Source organism: Talpa occidentalis, unplaced genomic scaffold, assembly GCF_014898055.3.
Source record: "Talpa occidentalis isolate TD23 unplaced genomic scaffold, MPIMG_talOcc4v2.1 talOcc4.18, whole genome shotgun sequence".
In the NCBI taxonomy this organism is placed as follows: domain Eukaryota; kingdom Metazoa; phylum Chordata; class Mammalia; order Eulipotyphla; family Talpidae; genus Talpa; species Talpa occidentalis.
In genome coordinates, this window is record NW_023601851.1 from 14667628 (window position 1) to 14684108 (window position 16481).

A 16481-nucleotide genomic window follows, 5' to 3' on the forward strand; every position below is an offset into this window, starting at 1 on the left:
TCTTTGATCTCCTCATTACTTCAGTGGTTTTCCAGTCGTGTGGGTTTCAATATTCATGAGGTAGATGAGTTCCTTGTCTAATTTTTATGGTTTATTTCTAGTTTGATGCCTTCATGGTCAGAGAAGATGCTTACTATGATTTCAATCTTGGTGTATCTGTGGATATTTGTCTTGGGTCCCAGTATGTGATCGATCCTGGAGAATGATCCGTGTGTGCTTGAGACAAATGCGTACTCAGATTTTTGGGCTTAGTGTTCTGTAGAAGTCCGTTAAGCCCAAGCACTCTAGATCCTTATTTAGAGCTTTAATGTACTTATTTTTTTTGTCTCATTGATCTATCCATTGTTGATTGTGGTGCGTTGAAGTCTCCTACTACATATGTTTTCTAATGGTTGTCTGATATATTTTGGTGCTCCTTTGTTGGGTGAGTATATGTTAATGTGTGTTATTTCTTCTTGAAATATTGTCCCCTTGATCATAGTGTAGTGACCGTTGGGGTCTCTTTTTTACCTTTTTGAGTTTGAAATCTGTTTTATCTGATATAAGTATAGCTGTTCCTGCTTTCTCTTTTGGTCCATTTGCTTGTAGGATTGTTTTCCATCCCTTAACTTTGAGTCTATTTTTATCTTTTGTAGCTAAATGTGTTTCCTGGAGACAGCAAAAGGTTGGTTCTTGTTTCTTAATCCAGCCTGCCACTCTGTGTCTTTTTATTGAAGAGTTTAGTTCATTTACAATTAGAGTTACTATTGATATGTTAGCATCTATATTTGCCATTGTGTTTGTCTTTCCTTCGATTTTATTTATTTATTCATTTAATAACTTTTTTTTTTTGTTGTTGTTGGCCTTCTACCATTGTTATTCATCCCTCTGAGGTTCTGGCTTTAGGACTCTTTGTAGTATTTTTTGGAGTGGGGGTTTAGTCATAATAAAATTCAAGAGTTTCTGTTTGTCTGGGAAGATCCTTATTCTTTCTTCATAGAGGATGGAGAGCTTTACAGGATAGAGTATTCTTGGTTGGCATCTGTTTACTTGGAGTCTGTTGACTATGTTCCTCCACTCTCTCCTTGCCCATAGTGTTTCTTCGTAGAAGTCTAATGTCAGTCTGATTGGTTTTCCTTTGAATGTTATCTGTTTCTTCCCTCTTGTCAGCTTCATTATTTTTTCCTTGTCTTGGATTCTTGGGAGCTTTACTATTATGTGTCTTGCTGTATTTTTCCTTTCTTCGTGGATGTTTGGTGTTCTTCTTGCTTCTTTTATATCACTTTTCAGCTCCTTCTTCACTTTTGGGAAGTTCTTTCAATTATCTCCTTGAATATTTTCTCTGTTCCTACATATCTCTCCTCTCCTTCTGGTATTCCTATAACTCTTATATTTCCTTTCCTCATGGAGTCAGATAGTTTCCGAAGTCTTTCTTTGGTCTTTTTTTCCTTCATATTTCTCTTTCCTTTTCTGTTTTGGTTCTTTTTATTTCTGTGTTTTCAAGAGTACTTATTCATTCTTCCATTTCATCTTTTCTGCTTTCATTGCTTTTCCCAGAGTTCTTAGTGCCTCCATTAATTCTTTGATGTCCTGCATTTCTTTTACTTCCCTCTTTAGGGACTCAATTTTATTCTTCTGATCGTTGATTATTTTTCCCATATCATTTTTGACTTCCTTCAGTTTTTTAATCATGGCAGTTGTAAATTCTCTTTCTGGAAGGGTCAGAAGTTCTTCCAAGTCACTGTAGTTGCAATATGGTGGGTTGTTTTCTTTCGGTGGTGTGTCTTTTTCCGGAGGAGTTGCTAGATTGCATGTAGTTTTTCTTCTCCCTGCTGCCTGCCTTCTTATTTGCTGTATGCTTTGGGACACTGTGTTGCTGGTACTTGCCAGCATCTTTTTGGTGTGCTTTTTCTGGGATTTTGGAAACTGGTCGTCCAAACAAGTCAAATACATTTATGCCAGAAATACAGTGAGGCAGTGGTACTTTGAGTATGTTAATGGTTGCTGTCACAGAATATTGCCTCCTTCTGTTTGTTTAGATCCAAAGGTGTGTCTTGAAGTCCCACAGACATCCCTGGAGGTGGGGCGACTGGATTGCACTCTGGGCTCCAAATCGCTGGATAACCCTCTGGGCTCTATCTCCCTGCCAGGGCGGACCAGGCTTGTGGGGGCCTTCAGATCACATCTGGCTCCTTGGGGAGTCTTCTGCCAGTTTCCAGCAGTCTTTATTGAAGGAAGGTCCCTGTTCAAAAATGGCGAGTCAGAGATGCACTTTCCTGCACGCGCAGTCCACCCAAGCTTTGGCTGCCCTCTCCCCCTCTGGGCTCTGACTGGTGCCAGAAGGGGCCTGGTGTGGGGGTGCTGCCCAGTTAACATCTGTCTCCTCAGGGAGCCTTCTGCAGGTTTCAAGCAGTCTTTACTGAAGGGAAGTCCCTGTTCTAAAATGGCAAGTTGGAGACGCACTTTCCTGCGTGCGCGGTCCACCCCAGCTTTGGCTGCCCGCTCCACTCTGGGCTCTCACTGCTGGCCAGAAGACATCTGGCTTGTCCCCTGCAATTTCTTCATCACAATCTATTTCCATTAGTTGTTGTGCTTTATACAGTGCCCAAAACAACTCAGGGTGCTGAATGCTCAAATGCCAGTTAATGGAGTATTAATTGTCACATATATCAAAACCTTCTAATATATAGAGGTACTACAAGTCAATCTTTTGAACACTTTAAATGCAAGGAGAGTATATTTCCTCTGACTGAGACTCATCCAGCATGGTAAGGCAGTGGGGCACTGACAAACTTGTGCACCTTCAGAATTTTTTCGTTTTTCATGATTTATAAAATGAGTATTTTAATTACTGTGCTTTCTCATCTAAAATGAAGCTTGAAATCTAAAAACTTTCAAGTCTGAATGATTTCCATTCTAAAAACTGCCTAGGAACCGAATACTTGCAAATTGGGGGGGAAATTCTCGCTGTCGTGTCCATCTGTGTCCTGAGGTTGCCCCCATGGCTTGACAGAGGGCGTCCCGGCCTCTCACTCCATGGTCGGGGATCATGGGGAGCCTCTCAGCACTCACAGGATGTTTCACCCCCTCCTGTGCCACCTCATGGACAGAGCAGGGTCTCAGGGCCTGGCTATTTGAGCTCTGCAGCTGGTGTCCACGTGTGGACACTGTCCACATTCCAGCCCTCAGGGACCTTCCTCCATATGGAATGTGTGTGTTTACTTGACTGTGTTAATTTGAGTGTCCTTTAGTGCATCTCAGCGAGTAATTATCACACTCAGTGTGTAGATATGATCTTGTGTCTGGCTCACGCCTCTATGGCCGTGAATAGACAAATCCTCATGTCCAGGTTCCATTCCCCACCTGTTGGGTCCACCGTGGTGGGCACCATCAGTCATAACAGTGCCCTGAGTCCCTGTCTAGACTGCTGGACAGTCCCCCGTCACCCCCGTGTGCCCTTCAGGGAGAGGCCCTGGGGATGGGCGTGAGGGGGATGCAGGAAGTCCTGAGGCGGGAGTGAAGGGACACGGAGTGAGGCAGGAGGGAGCCCAAGGATGGGGAGTGGGGCAGAAAGACAATGGATGTCCAGCAGAAGTGAGTGACCACGGGGGTCACCAGCCCTGCAGGAAGAGAAACTTTACTCGTCTCTGAAGTTGTGGATCCTCGGTTCTTTTCCAGCCCAGCCCCTGTCCCTGCACTTACATTAGAATTGTCCTTTTGTTAGGATAATTTGCTTCTAATCTTTAGGAAATAGTATTTTAGGGTTTCTGCTCATGGTGTCATATGCTTAGGTTTGCTGCATGACGATGGTGACATCACTCATGGAAATGGTGTTTACCTGCTTGAGTTTACTCTTCTGTAGGGGGTGGGACAGGACCTGCTTCACTCTGCTGCGTGTGTCTGTCTGCTTCTCCCAGCACCATCTCCCCACATTCCTGCTTCAGTGCCTGCTCTGGCGCTTCTGTCGTAGAGTCAATATCCCTCCTGATGAGGGTGGGTTCCTGGGCCCTTGTTATATTCCAGTGGCCGGCCTGTCTGTTTTTGTCCCCGTGCCATGCTGCTTCCAGTATTAGAGCTTTATTGTATGGACCGGAGCCTGGAAGTGTGCTGCCTCCATTCTTACATTTTCGTCAAGATTGTTTTGGCTGTTTGTAGTCTTTTGTAGTTACATATGCTTTCTGTAATGTTTGCTTCATATGTCTGAGAAAGCCATTGAAATTTTGATTTGGATTGCATGAATCTGTAAATTCCTTTGAGTCTGTGGGATGGGGCCTGGGGTCAGGTGTTGGGGGCAGCGGGCGCACTGGCGAGCTGGCAGACTCAGGCCCGTGCCCAGAGGCCGGCAGGGGCGTTGCCTCCGAGCTCGGAGCGCAGTTGTGCTGCCTGCAGCCCCCAAGGCTCGCCTGCGTCTCCCTGTGGCATTGTGATTGTGAGCACCGCGCGGTCAGTGGTTACTCAAGTCACCTTTGATCAGTGACCGTCCACACTGACTGACGGTGGCCCCGGACACCTCCCATAGCTGAGCCCCGCAGGAGTGGACACCCCCTTACCTCCTGCTCAGCAGGCAGCCCAGGCAGCAGGGCAGGTGGGGTCAGCGCCCAGGCGGAGTGTCCTTTAGGGGTTCAAGGAGAAGGGGGCCATGGCTGAGGAGCTGCTCGAGAGTGTTGTTAGAACTGAGGTCACCGAGACTGTTGTCGTGTCTCGGCCAATGAGGGAGTGTCTGTCCTTCCCGCCCATCCTGGCTGGGCTGAGCAGTGTCTGGCCCTGGGCACCCACGAGTGAGACTCAGAAAGCAGACTCTGGTGCTCTGTCTCCTGGGAGGCCTCTGTGGGGAGACAGCGGGACAGCGAGTAAGATGTTTGAAAAGGATCAATTTGCAACAGTCAGATGCTGCAGGAATCACCTGACAGAACTAATTCAGGAGACTCAGATTCTATCCAATATTAAACTCTAAAACAAGCATCAGGGATGCAGGAGACTTTATGCAGCACGAGCCAGCCCCTGTGACTATCAAGGCACGTTCACATCCTGCAGGTGTGAAGCAGGTGGAAGCACTCAGGAGCTGAGAAGTTTTCAACCTGAATAAAATGTGTGAGAGGCTGCGGGCTCCTGAACTCCCCCAGGAAAATGTCTCTGGAGGGTTGAGGCCGTGTTGGATTGGGGTGTCTCTTTCTGTAGCTGGTTTTGTAGGTTTTGCATATTTTGGACTCTCGCCCTTGTCAGGTGTGTGATGTGCACAATTTTCTCCCAGCGCAGGGACCCATTTTGGAGATGGCTTTTCTGAGGCACAGAAGCTCTCTAGTGTTGGGGCGGCTACTTGTTCCTACGTGCTCTTCTTCCCTGGTCTTTGGCGTGTGTCCCCAAGCTCATTTGTGGGGTGAGTGTGCAGTGGGCAGCACCTGTGTGTTCTTGATGGTATTTTAAGGGTTTGTCTAATGCAAATTTTTAACCCATTCCAAATTGTTCTGATAATAAGAAAAATAGAAATCCAAACTGTTGTCACCTGTGAGAAGGGACCAATCCAGAGACTGGACCCAGCAAAAAGGTGAGGAAGGGAGAGAAAAGGCCTCTCACCTCTCCTGGGAATGGCGTGAAGACGTCTTCAGACACTAACACCAGGACAACCACAGGATGGAGCAACCTTATCCGGGTATTTGTCCCAGATGTGCAGACTCTACAGTGCAGATCACGCACACCAGTGTTCCCAGCAGCACCGTCCACTGTTACCGGCCGTGTCCCCAACCCAAGTGTCATGGACAGAGGAATGAATAAAGAATGTGGATCCACACTCAATGGAATACCGCACGGCTATTAAAGAGGTGAACTAGTGTCCTTAGGGACCAAAGTGGAAGTTGGAGAGCATATGCTAGCAAGATAAGTCAAAAAGTGAAAGATATTGGCTGGTCTTACCAATCTGTGGATTATAATATAAAAGCCAACAATTAAAAAAAATATAGTGGCAAACAACAAAAGGAAAAGTTGGACTGAGTGGAAAAAATTTGCTCATTATGAGACAGAACAGCGGAGGAGATAGGAGTGTGCACAAAGGGGCCAGGCACTGCAGGGCATTCAGTAGATTCTGAGTGGACACTGGTGCATGTAGGGGAGTGAAAAGTGACCCACAGTGAAAACAGTAAAAGTGAAAATGAGTGTCCTCTTTGATAAGAACAAATAACAAGTTAGAGTTATGTTGGGATGAATCACTCATGGGAAGATCCTCAGAGACACTCACTGGATTTGTTCAAGGAATAACAGAAAATACATCAAGAGGAATCTGACCAGGGGATGACATCATATTCCAAGGGGATGGGGACTATGATCTCATGTGTATTTTTTAAAGATTTATTTATTTATACAAGACTGGGGTACAGTCAGAGGCGTGGGAGGGTAAGAGAATTCACCAGAGACAGAGTAGGGAGCAGAAGAGGCAGATGGACTGAAGACACTGCTGAGGGGAGCAGTGGGCAAGGCAGGAGAGTTCTGCTGTGCCATGTGGTTTTCTCCCTGCCTTGCGGGAATCAAACCCGCACTGTAGAGGCTGTGGACAGCTTCACAACACAGCGCTCAACCCACTTTGCCACCAGGGAGGCCGTGTGCTCTCATGCTATCACTGAAATGAATATTACTTTGAGCGATTTTCTAACTCAGGTTTCATTCTGAAATTTGAATGGACGAGTCATGTCTGGTGATTAACTACATTTCATTATCACAAATAGTTTCATGGGCAAAATGTGCTCATTGGTCAGGAGAGTTTGGAGACACAGTGACATGCTCCGGAGAGGAGGACCGTCACCCCAGCTCACGTTCTCAGTGTTAGGGGAACAGTATGAGAACCTCCAGTATGCAGTGCAGATGTGGAGGATTATAAAAAAATATGCAACTATGCCGTGCTTTAGTTTGCATAACGTTTTACATAATAAAAAATAATATTGTTCCCAAGTGGAAGAGAAGTGAACTTAAGTGTAATCTACAAGAAGGTGGAGAAGACCTGGTAGAGGATCAAGATACAATCTGGAAAAGTAAGGGAACCTAAAAATCAACACAATGACAAGTTACAGATTATAAACTTTTACATAGAAAAGCAGCTCTTCAAAGATAATTCATCTAACTTGACCTTTGAAAACACCACATCGAGGGGTGCAGTCACGTTGGCATCCAAACAGGCATCATAGAAATTAACATTCCATCCATTCCAGGTTTCACTCATAGATTCCTACTAACCGAGGAAGCTTTTATCCGTCCACCTCTGGCAGAGTCAGGTGCGGATTCCCTTTGTCCTTTCAGCAGCAACAGGAACTTCTAGAGGAAGATGCCCCATGAGGAATTGTGAAGGACGGGGGGCCCCACTCAAATGTCTCCCCTGCCATCAATGAGGACAAGGCCCTCGGTGGAGACACATGCAGGCTGTGGGACCCGAGCCCCAGGACTGTGGTCCCAAGGCCATGTGGTCCTGAGGACAGACCCCTTTACCACTGCTCAATGTCGTGTAAATGTTGGTGAATGTGAGTTCTAGAACGCTCTTTCTACACCAAATACAAGCTTTTAACCACGAGCTGGATTCAGTTTTGAACATCACACAAGGAGGGCTTGGGAGAAGGATTACAGCAATTTAGGAAAAAGGAGTATAGTGAGGATTATGAGAATATGAATTTGTGATAAGGGAATAATCCTAATGCAAGAAATCTATACTTATAAATGATGACATGTAAGATTTAGGGGGAAAAGCTGAATTAATGAGTGGTTATAATTACAGATTGTGATATCTCACATCTTGGAGTATTGGCCCTTCATCAGTCTCCCCACAGCCGACTTCATGGCTTGGTTCCTCAGACTGTATATGATGGGATTAAAGATGGGGGGCACCACCGTGTAGAACATAGAAATGACCAGGTCAGATACAGACAGGGTCTCTGAGGCTGGCTTCAGATAAGCAAAGCATCCAGTGAAGAGAAACAGCACCACAACCAGCAGGTGGGGAAGGCAGGTGGAGTAGACTTTGGCCTTCCCTTCTGTGGATGGGATCTTCCTGACAGCAGAGAAGATGTGGACATAGGAAATGATGATGAAAATGAAACAACAGATACCCAAAACCAAACTAATGAGAATGGAGACAAGTTTGTTCATCAAATTTTCTGAACAGGAAATAGCCAATAACTGGGGGATGTCACAGAAGAATTGGTGGACCACGTTGGACCCACAGTAGGACAAGGAGAAGGTTCCAGCCGTGTTCATCACAGCATAGAGACCCCCACCCAGCCAGGACACAGCTGTCAGCTGCACACACCTGTCCCTGCTCATGAGGACGTCATAGTGCAGGGGGTGGCAGATGGCAGCATAGCGGTCAAGGCTCATCACTGTTAAGAGGGTCATCTCTGCACCTGCCGAAAAAATCATCATGAAGACCTGGACGACACAGCCCGGGAAGGAGATGGAGCTTCTGTGCCTCAGAGAGTTGGCGATGGAATTGGGGACCGTGGCTGAGATGAGGCAAAGGTCCAAGAAGGACAGGCCCCTCAGGAAGAAGTACATTGGGGTGTGGAGTTGCCGGTCCAGGGTGGTGATGAGGACGATGAGCCCATTCCCCAGCAGGGCACACAGGTAGACCATGGAGAAGAGCAGTGGGTGCAGGAAGCCCATGGTCCCCTGGGTAGGGATCCGCAGGAGGATGAATTCTGTCACAGCGGTGAGATTGGTCACCCCTGGAGACATCATCTGTATAGAAGAGGAAAGAGAACCAAAATCTTATTCTTCCAATATTGAAAATAGAATGGGTTATCAATACAAGATAATAACTCAATGTATTTTCTACATGATTTTTCCTTCCAGTTCTATGGACACTAATATCATCTATGTCTGCTCTTTCATTCAGCCCATTTATTACCAGCTCATGTGAATATGTCATTATTACATTCTCCACATAAGTCCTGAAAATTGATGAAAACTGAAAATTTCATCTGTCCCCTACAAAACATGAACAAATTAGAATCTCGTATTTGTCAAAAATCTCAACAGAGTTCCCACGCTATGCTCATGGCCTCAGTTGTGCTGCTCCCGCCTCCTGCCCAGGCCCCAGCATCTCTGCCCAGCACACCTCCCAGAGGTTGTCCAGGGCACAGCCCAGAGGACACGTGACCATGCCCAGTCCCTCCCCACCCTGGAGAGCCTGTTCCTGCTCCTCCAGCACAACCCTGGTCTGGGGAGGCTCCACAGGGACAGGTGTGCAGGGAGATGGGGTGTGCAGGTCCCTATTTTCCTGATCCTCAGGACCCGACGCTGTCCTGGAACTGAATGATCTGGGCTCGGCGTCCCTGTGCAGCATGTCCTGACGCCTCCTCTGTCAGATTCCTGCCCCTGTGGCCTCACTGCTGCCTCCTGGTCCGTCCCCTCGTCTCCTCATCTCCCTGCCCCTGACTCCCCACATCTGAGGACCCAGAGACCACGTTTCCCACAGAGTCTCCTCCTGGGTCACACCTACACGTCCCTCCTGCAGCATGGGCTCGCCCACCCCGGGTCCCTCCCGGACCCTCTGTCCCCCTCGGACTCATGCACGTCTGTGCAGGGAGGAGGCGACTCCGGAGCTGAGCTGGACGGTCTGTGCGTGTGGCTGTCCCTGCCAGTCCCAGGGCCCCGGGTCCCCCGGGTGCGGGTTTGTTCCTCCCCCCAGGCCCGTGTGTGAGTGGGGATGCCTGGACACGGGGCAGCCCTGCCCTCTCTCCTCCCCTCAGTCTTATCTTCTCCCCCTCTGTGGGGTGACTCAGGGGCAGCCCCTGGGGAGGCAGGATTTTTAGAAGAGTATAGTAATATAAAATAATTGAATCTCATGTGTTTGAGTAGTCCCGATATTTAATAAAAACAAGACAATAAACCAGGATATTGGTGGTGAAAAATGTTGACATCTGCTGAGTGAACTTAACTACGTATTAAAATGGAAAATAACTTGACATAACTCCTCCAGGCCCTGTTTAAATACTGTGACTCATTTTGCAATTATACAGACAATCCCTGAGTACAGAGTTGGGTAAAAATCCCAAGTTCACGTCCATAAATAGTCATACGACCCTTCCAGCATCACGTTCATGTCAGAGCCATGATGCCATCAACATGTTGCTGCAAAAATTATTGATTTGCTAATTGACTCATTTTGTCATAATGTTTGGGGCAAAAAGGCACAACATTCTGAATTTAACAACTAATTTTACTTTTTAATTTTTTCTGGAATTCCTTTGTTACAATCTAATCCCATTCATCGTTGTGATTTTACTCAGTGCCCAAACACACTGAGTGTCCTGAAGCTAAAATCCCAGGTTTGAAGCAATAATCATCACATCTCCCCTATATCAAAACCTATGATCAATATATTAAAAGCCAGTATCCTTGAGCACCGTAAATTACAAGAGAAGATGTTTCTCTCACCGAGTCTCACCCAGGATGACAGGGCAGTGGGACATGACGACTTGGGCCCCGTCAGCATCAGTTGTCATGATTTACAAAGTGAATAGTTTAACTATGGTGCGTTCTCCAGTCTAAAAAGAAGCTTGATCTGAAAACCCTCAAGTGTGAGTGGATTCTCCCCTGCAAAAGGCTGGGGACAGATACCTGCAGTCTGGGGGTAAAGTTCCCGCTGCCGTGTCGAGTCTCTGTCCTGAGGTTGTCCCCATGGCAGGACAGAGGGCTTCCCGGCCTCTCACTCCATGGTCGGGGCTCGTGGGGAGCCTCTGAGCTCTCACAACATGTTTCACCCGGTCCTGCGCCGCCTCATGGACAGAGCAGGGCCTCAGGGCTGGGCTATTTGAGCTCTGGAGCTGGTGTCCATGTGTTGGACACTGTCCATATTCCAGGCCTCGGGGACCTTCCTCTCAAGGGAAAGTATGTGTTTACTTGACTGTGTTAATTGGAGCGTCCTGCAGTGTGTTTCAGCGAGTAATTATCACACTCGGTGTGTAGATGTGATTTTGTGTCTGGCTCACACCTCTATGGACGTGAATAGACAAATCCTCATGTCCAGGTTCCATTCCCCACCTGTCAGGTCCGCCGTGTTGGGCATCATCAGTCATAACAGTGCCCTGAGTCCCTGTCTAGACAGCTGGACAGTCCCCCGTCACCCCCGTGTGCCCTTCACGGAGAGGCCCTGGGGATGGATGTGAGGGGGATGAGGGAAGGCCTGAGGCGGGAGTGAAGGGACACGGAGAGAGGCAGGAGGGAGTCCAGGGAGGGGAGTGGTGGGGAAAGACAATGGAAGTCCAGCAGAAGTGAGTGACCATGGGGGTCACCAGCCCTTCAGGAAGAGAAACTTTACTCGTCTCTGAAATTGTCTATCCTGTGGTTCTTTTCCACCACAGCCCTGTCCCTGCACTTATATTAGAATTGTCCTTTTGTTGTGATAATGTGCTTTTAATCTTTAGGAAACAGTATTTTAGGGTTTCTGCTCATGGTGTCATATCCTTAGGTTTGCTGCATGATGATGGTGACGTCACACATGGAAACAGGCGTTTATCTGCTTGAGTTTACTCTTCTGTAGGGGGTGGGGCAGGACCTGATTCACTCTGCTGCTTGTGTCTGTCTGCTTCTCCCAGCACCATCTCCCCACTTTCCCTGCTCCAAGGCCTGCTCTGGCTCCTCTGTCATAGAGTCCATCCTGATGAGGATGGGTTCCTGGGCCCTTGTTATATTCCAGTGGCCGGCCTGTCTGATTTTGTCCCAGTACCATGCTGCTTTAAGTATTAGAGCTTTATCGTATGGACTGGCATCTGGAATGTGCTGCATCCACCATGCTTCCTCATTTTTGTCAGGGTTGTTTTGGCTGTTTGGGGTCTTTGTGGTTCCATATATATTTGAGTTTTTTTTTTATATATATCTTTGGAAAATGCCATTGAAGTTCTTATTGGGATTACACTGAATCTGTAAATTGCTTTGGGTCAGATGCACATTTGGTAATGTTGATTCTTCCAAGCCAAGGGCAGGGAATTTCTTTCCATTTTTTGTGTTTTCTATTTCTGTTAACAATATCTTACTATTTTCATTGTATCTTTACCTCCTTTGTTATGTTTACTCCATGGTACTTCACGTCGTGATTATAAGTAGGATTGTTTTATAACTTGTTTTCTAGTTGATTTGTGCATATAGAACACCATTGATTTTTGTGTTTTTTTTTTTTTTAAGGTTGGTTTATTTATTGAGTTAGCACAAGTTGAAAACATTGTGTTTGTGTATTTATTTATTTATTTATTTATTTATTTATTTATTTATTTATTTATTTATTTATACAAGCACTGGGTACAGTCAGAAGCCCAGGAGGGTGAAAGAACTTACCAGAACCAGAGCGGGGAGCAGAACAGACAGACTGACAAAGTACTCTGCTGAGGGGAGCAGTGGTCAGTAGGAGAGGTCTGCGTGCCATGTGGGACCCTTATCAGCGGCCGGGGATTGAACCGGTGCTGCAGAGACTGCAGGCATCTTCACAACCCAGCGCTCAACTGTTGTGCCACTGTGGAGGCCCTGTGAGTTGATTTTTTAAGTTTTCAACTACACTGAAGTGGCTTATTATTTTAATTTGTTTTTTTTCAGTGGAATCTTTTATTTTCTTAGTGTATATTACATTTTCCACAACAGTTTTAATTGTTTTATGTTTAAATCCAAGCAACCTAGAAACAGTTAATGTTTTATTATTTAAAAAAATTAATTATGTTACACAAAACTGACAGATTGTAGGCAATGAATAGTCTCAGGATATGTTTATAATAGTCTGATTCAGCTTCTTCATTCAATATGTGCATTGAATTCTCATTATATTCCATAAACTTTTTCCCTTGATAGCCCATAACTTTTATTGACCTGTAAACTATGACAGTAACTAGAATTAATATTAAGAATGTTATCTATCATCAGAAAAAAAAAAATGCCAATGATTTAAAATAATAGTAGGAAGTTGTCAAACTAGAAGTTTATGTATCGAGTTTTTGCCATCTTTTAACTGTTCCTGGCTGCCTCCAATCTGACATTGTGCCCACATGGGACTCGCCTGGGCTGAAGGAAAGATCAGCCTGATTAGCACCCTCAGAGCGTGAATATCTGAGAATGAGTTAAATATCTGATATCCACTTAGAACTGCATATTATTATGAAATATTTTGGTGTGAAATTTTCAAACATTGGATGTCACAGATGGGCAAGCAGGGGTCGATGCAGTCAGCAGAGAAGAGCTGAGGCCACACAGCAGCCACACACTTGGGTATTTCACTTCCCAATTTTAAATCTTCTTCAAATTCTTTGTCTTTGCATCTACACTAAATGATAGTGTTATTTATGGTATGTAAATCCGATGAGTTTTCTAGTTTGAACTACTCCACATGGAAACGTAAACACTCTGAGATCCCATAATAATGTGGCCAAAAGGACATTGTCCTCAAATTCCCAGAAATTCTATGAAATTAAATATATGGGGATAAACACACGAGGAAAGTGTGGCATGATGTTGTGAGTGCCCTTCCTCAACTATCTCTGGAAATACTAGAATATTGCGTAGTCCACCAGATAGTATTTTTTTTTACCATTATAGCTTCCAACGTTCCTTTATTGTTTCTTGAAAAACCCTACTCACTGTATTTTAGTAAATCTTTAGTAATTATACTGCACATGAAATTAACAGCATTCACAGCCACTGTCATATTTCCGGTGTCCACTGTGTGCTGTGTTTATGGTAAAAGCCAGTGACATCCACACCAGAGCCTCCAGAAGGGTCTCTACCCCATCATGCGTGGGTCTTAGTCCACAGAATGTCGTGATCACTGTTTCCAACTTGGGCCCGCAGGCCTTCTTTATGCGATGAAGGCCTCACTCACCAAGTGCAGGGGCCTCTGACCCACCAATAGCCCCTGATCCCACACGTGACCACGAGAGTCAGTAACATGAAAGGGGAAGTGCCTTAGAGACTGGAGATGCTGCCCCAGTGAGAGAACTTCTGCTGAAGACTGAGATGAAACCCAGCCATTGCCCCTTGGCTGAGAGCATGGAAAAGGAGAACAGCAGACATACACTGAAGTTAGGTGACCTTCATTGTACGGAGAATATTAAAGTGCAACAAAGTGTTAAAAAGAGGAACAATCAATGCTAATCGAGTGAATGAGCAGAAGAATATATGAAGTGATCGTAAATATATTTTAAAAATTAGCATATATAATTAACTTGTACAATAGAATTATATGAAATTATAAGACTATAAAGGGGACAATAATGTGAAAATTTAAAATAAATGTCTCATAACGCAGTTATGAACTAATCTTCTTTATCACATTTTGGTGAGTCTCCCCTTCATCAGTCTCCCCATGGCCGACTTCATGGCTTGGTTCCTCAGACTGTATATGACAGGATTAAAGGTGGGGGGCACCACCGTGTAGAACATAGAAATGACCAGGCCAGACATGGACGGGGTCCCTGAGGTTGGCTTCAGATAATCAAAGAATGCAGTGGAGAGAAACAGCACCACAACCAGCAGGTGGGGAAGGCAGGTGGAGTAGACTTTGGCCTTCCCTTCTGTGGATGGGATCTTCCTGACAGCAGAGAAGATGTGCACATAGGAAATGACGATGAATATGAAATAGCAGAAATCCAACACCACACTGATGGCAATAGGGACAAGTTCATTCATTAAATTTCCTGAGCTGGAAATAGCCAATAACTGGGGGATGTCACAGAAGAACTGGTGTACCACGTTGGACCCACAGTAGCACAAGGAGAAGGTTCCAGCTGTGTGCATCACAACATAGAGACCCCCACCAAGCCAGGACACAGCTGTAAGCTGCACACACCTGTCCCTGCTCATGATGACCTCATAGTGCAGAGGGTGGCCGATGGCAGCATAGCGGTCAAGGCTCATCACCGTGAGCAGGTGAAGCTCTGTAGCTCCTGAAACCATCACCATGAAGACCTGGAGGACACAGCCCGGGAAGGAGATGGAGTTGCTGTGCCTCAGAGAGTTGGCAATGGACTTGGGGACCGTGGCTGAGATGAGGCAGAGGTCCAAGAAGGACAGACCCCTCAGGAAGAAGTACATGGGGGTGTGGAGGTGCCGGTCCAGGGTGGTGATGTGGACGATGAGTCCATTCCCCAGCAGGGTGCACAGGTAGACCAGGGAGAAGAGCAGCGGATGCAAGAAGCCCATGTTTCCCTGGGTGAGGAACCCCAGGAGGATAAACTCTGTCACGGCTGTGAGATTTGTCACCCCTGGAGCCATGATCTGTGTAAAAACATCGAGCTGAATAAAACATGACACCTACACGGACAGTCATAGGCGTGTCCCAGCGGTCACTCTGAGGCTGTGGAGTGAAGCAGCTCCATGTCACTCACTCTCTGTTGAGCCTTTTGCGTTCAGCTCCAGAAACGTGCCTTTATCACACTGGATCTGGGGTTGGGAAGGAGGGACATTTCGGTGATCATATTATTCTGCTCTGGTTGATCTCATAGCCTGACTGACTGCCCCTCCCCACCGCCCAGCCCCGCTCTCCTGCCTCCTGCCCAGGCCCCAGCATTTCCACTCAGCATACCTCCCAGAGGTTGTCCAGGGCACAGCCCCAGAGGACACGTGACCATGCCCAGGTCCTCCCCACCCTGGAGTGCCTGACCCTGCTCCTCCAGCACAACACTGCCTGGGGAGGCCCCACAGTGACAGGAGTGCAGGGAGATGGGGTGTGCGGGTCCCTGTTTTCCTGCTCCACGGGACCCAACACTGTCCTGGAACTGAATGATCTGGGCTCGGCGTCCCTGTGTGGCGTGTCCTGACGCCTCCTCTGTCAGATTTCTGCCTCTGTGGCCTCACTGCTGCCTCCTGGTCTGTCCCCTCGTCTCCTCATCTCCCTGCCCCTGACTCCCCACATCTGAGGACCCAGAGACCACATTTCCCGCAGAGTCTCCTCCTGGGTCACACCCACACATCCCTCCTACAGGATGGGCTTGTCCTCCCCGGGTCCCTCTCGGCCCCTCTGTTGCCCTCAGATTCATGCACGTCTGTGCAGGGAGGAGGCCCCTCTGGGGCTGAGCCGGACGGTCTGTGCATGTGGCTGTCCCTGCCTGTCCCAGGAACCCAGGTCCCCCGGGTGCGGGTTTGTTCCTCCCCCCAGGCCCATGCATGAGTGGGGACGTCTGGACACTGGGCAGCCCTGCCCTCTCTCCTTCTCCCCAGTCTCATCCTCTCCCCGCTCTGTGGGGTGACAGAGGGGCAGGCCCTGGTGAGTCAGGACTCTTAAGGGGAATGTGGGAATAAACTTGTGGCTGTACATCAGTGTACATAAAATTCTAATTAATTTAATAAAAACTAGAAGACATTTAGTTATTACCAGGTGGTTATACATGTAGACATCTTAGGAGTGATTTAAAATACTATTTGTAATGATGAAATAATTTTTGATTCATCTCTCTCCAGGTATTGTTATCATATTGTGTTGTTTTCATTTTAATGTCACTAACAATCCTTGAGTGATGAGTTGGGGAAAAATCCCAATTCCATGTCCA

The 16481-nt window shown here is 46.7% G+C and overlaps 1 protein-coding gene across 1 annotated transcript; it reads right to left on the reverse strand.

Moving 5' to 3' along the window:
• Window positions 1–7755: 7755 nt before the first annotated feature.
• Window positions 7756–15207, reverse strand: LOC119250794 (olfactory receptor 14A16-like; the record flags this gene model as incomplete). The annotated part of the gene is made up of 2 exons (XM_037518399.2): window positions 14902–15207; window positions 7756–8382 (listed from the first exon to the last, which is right to left on the reverse strand). Coding segments are annotated over exons 1-2 (933 nt in total), but the record flags the coding sequence as incomplete, so codon positions are not given.
• Between the last annotated feature and the right edge of the window lie 1274 nt (window positions 15208–16481).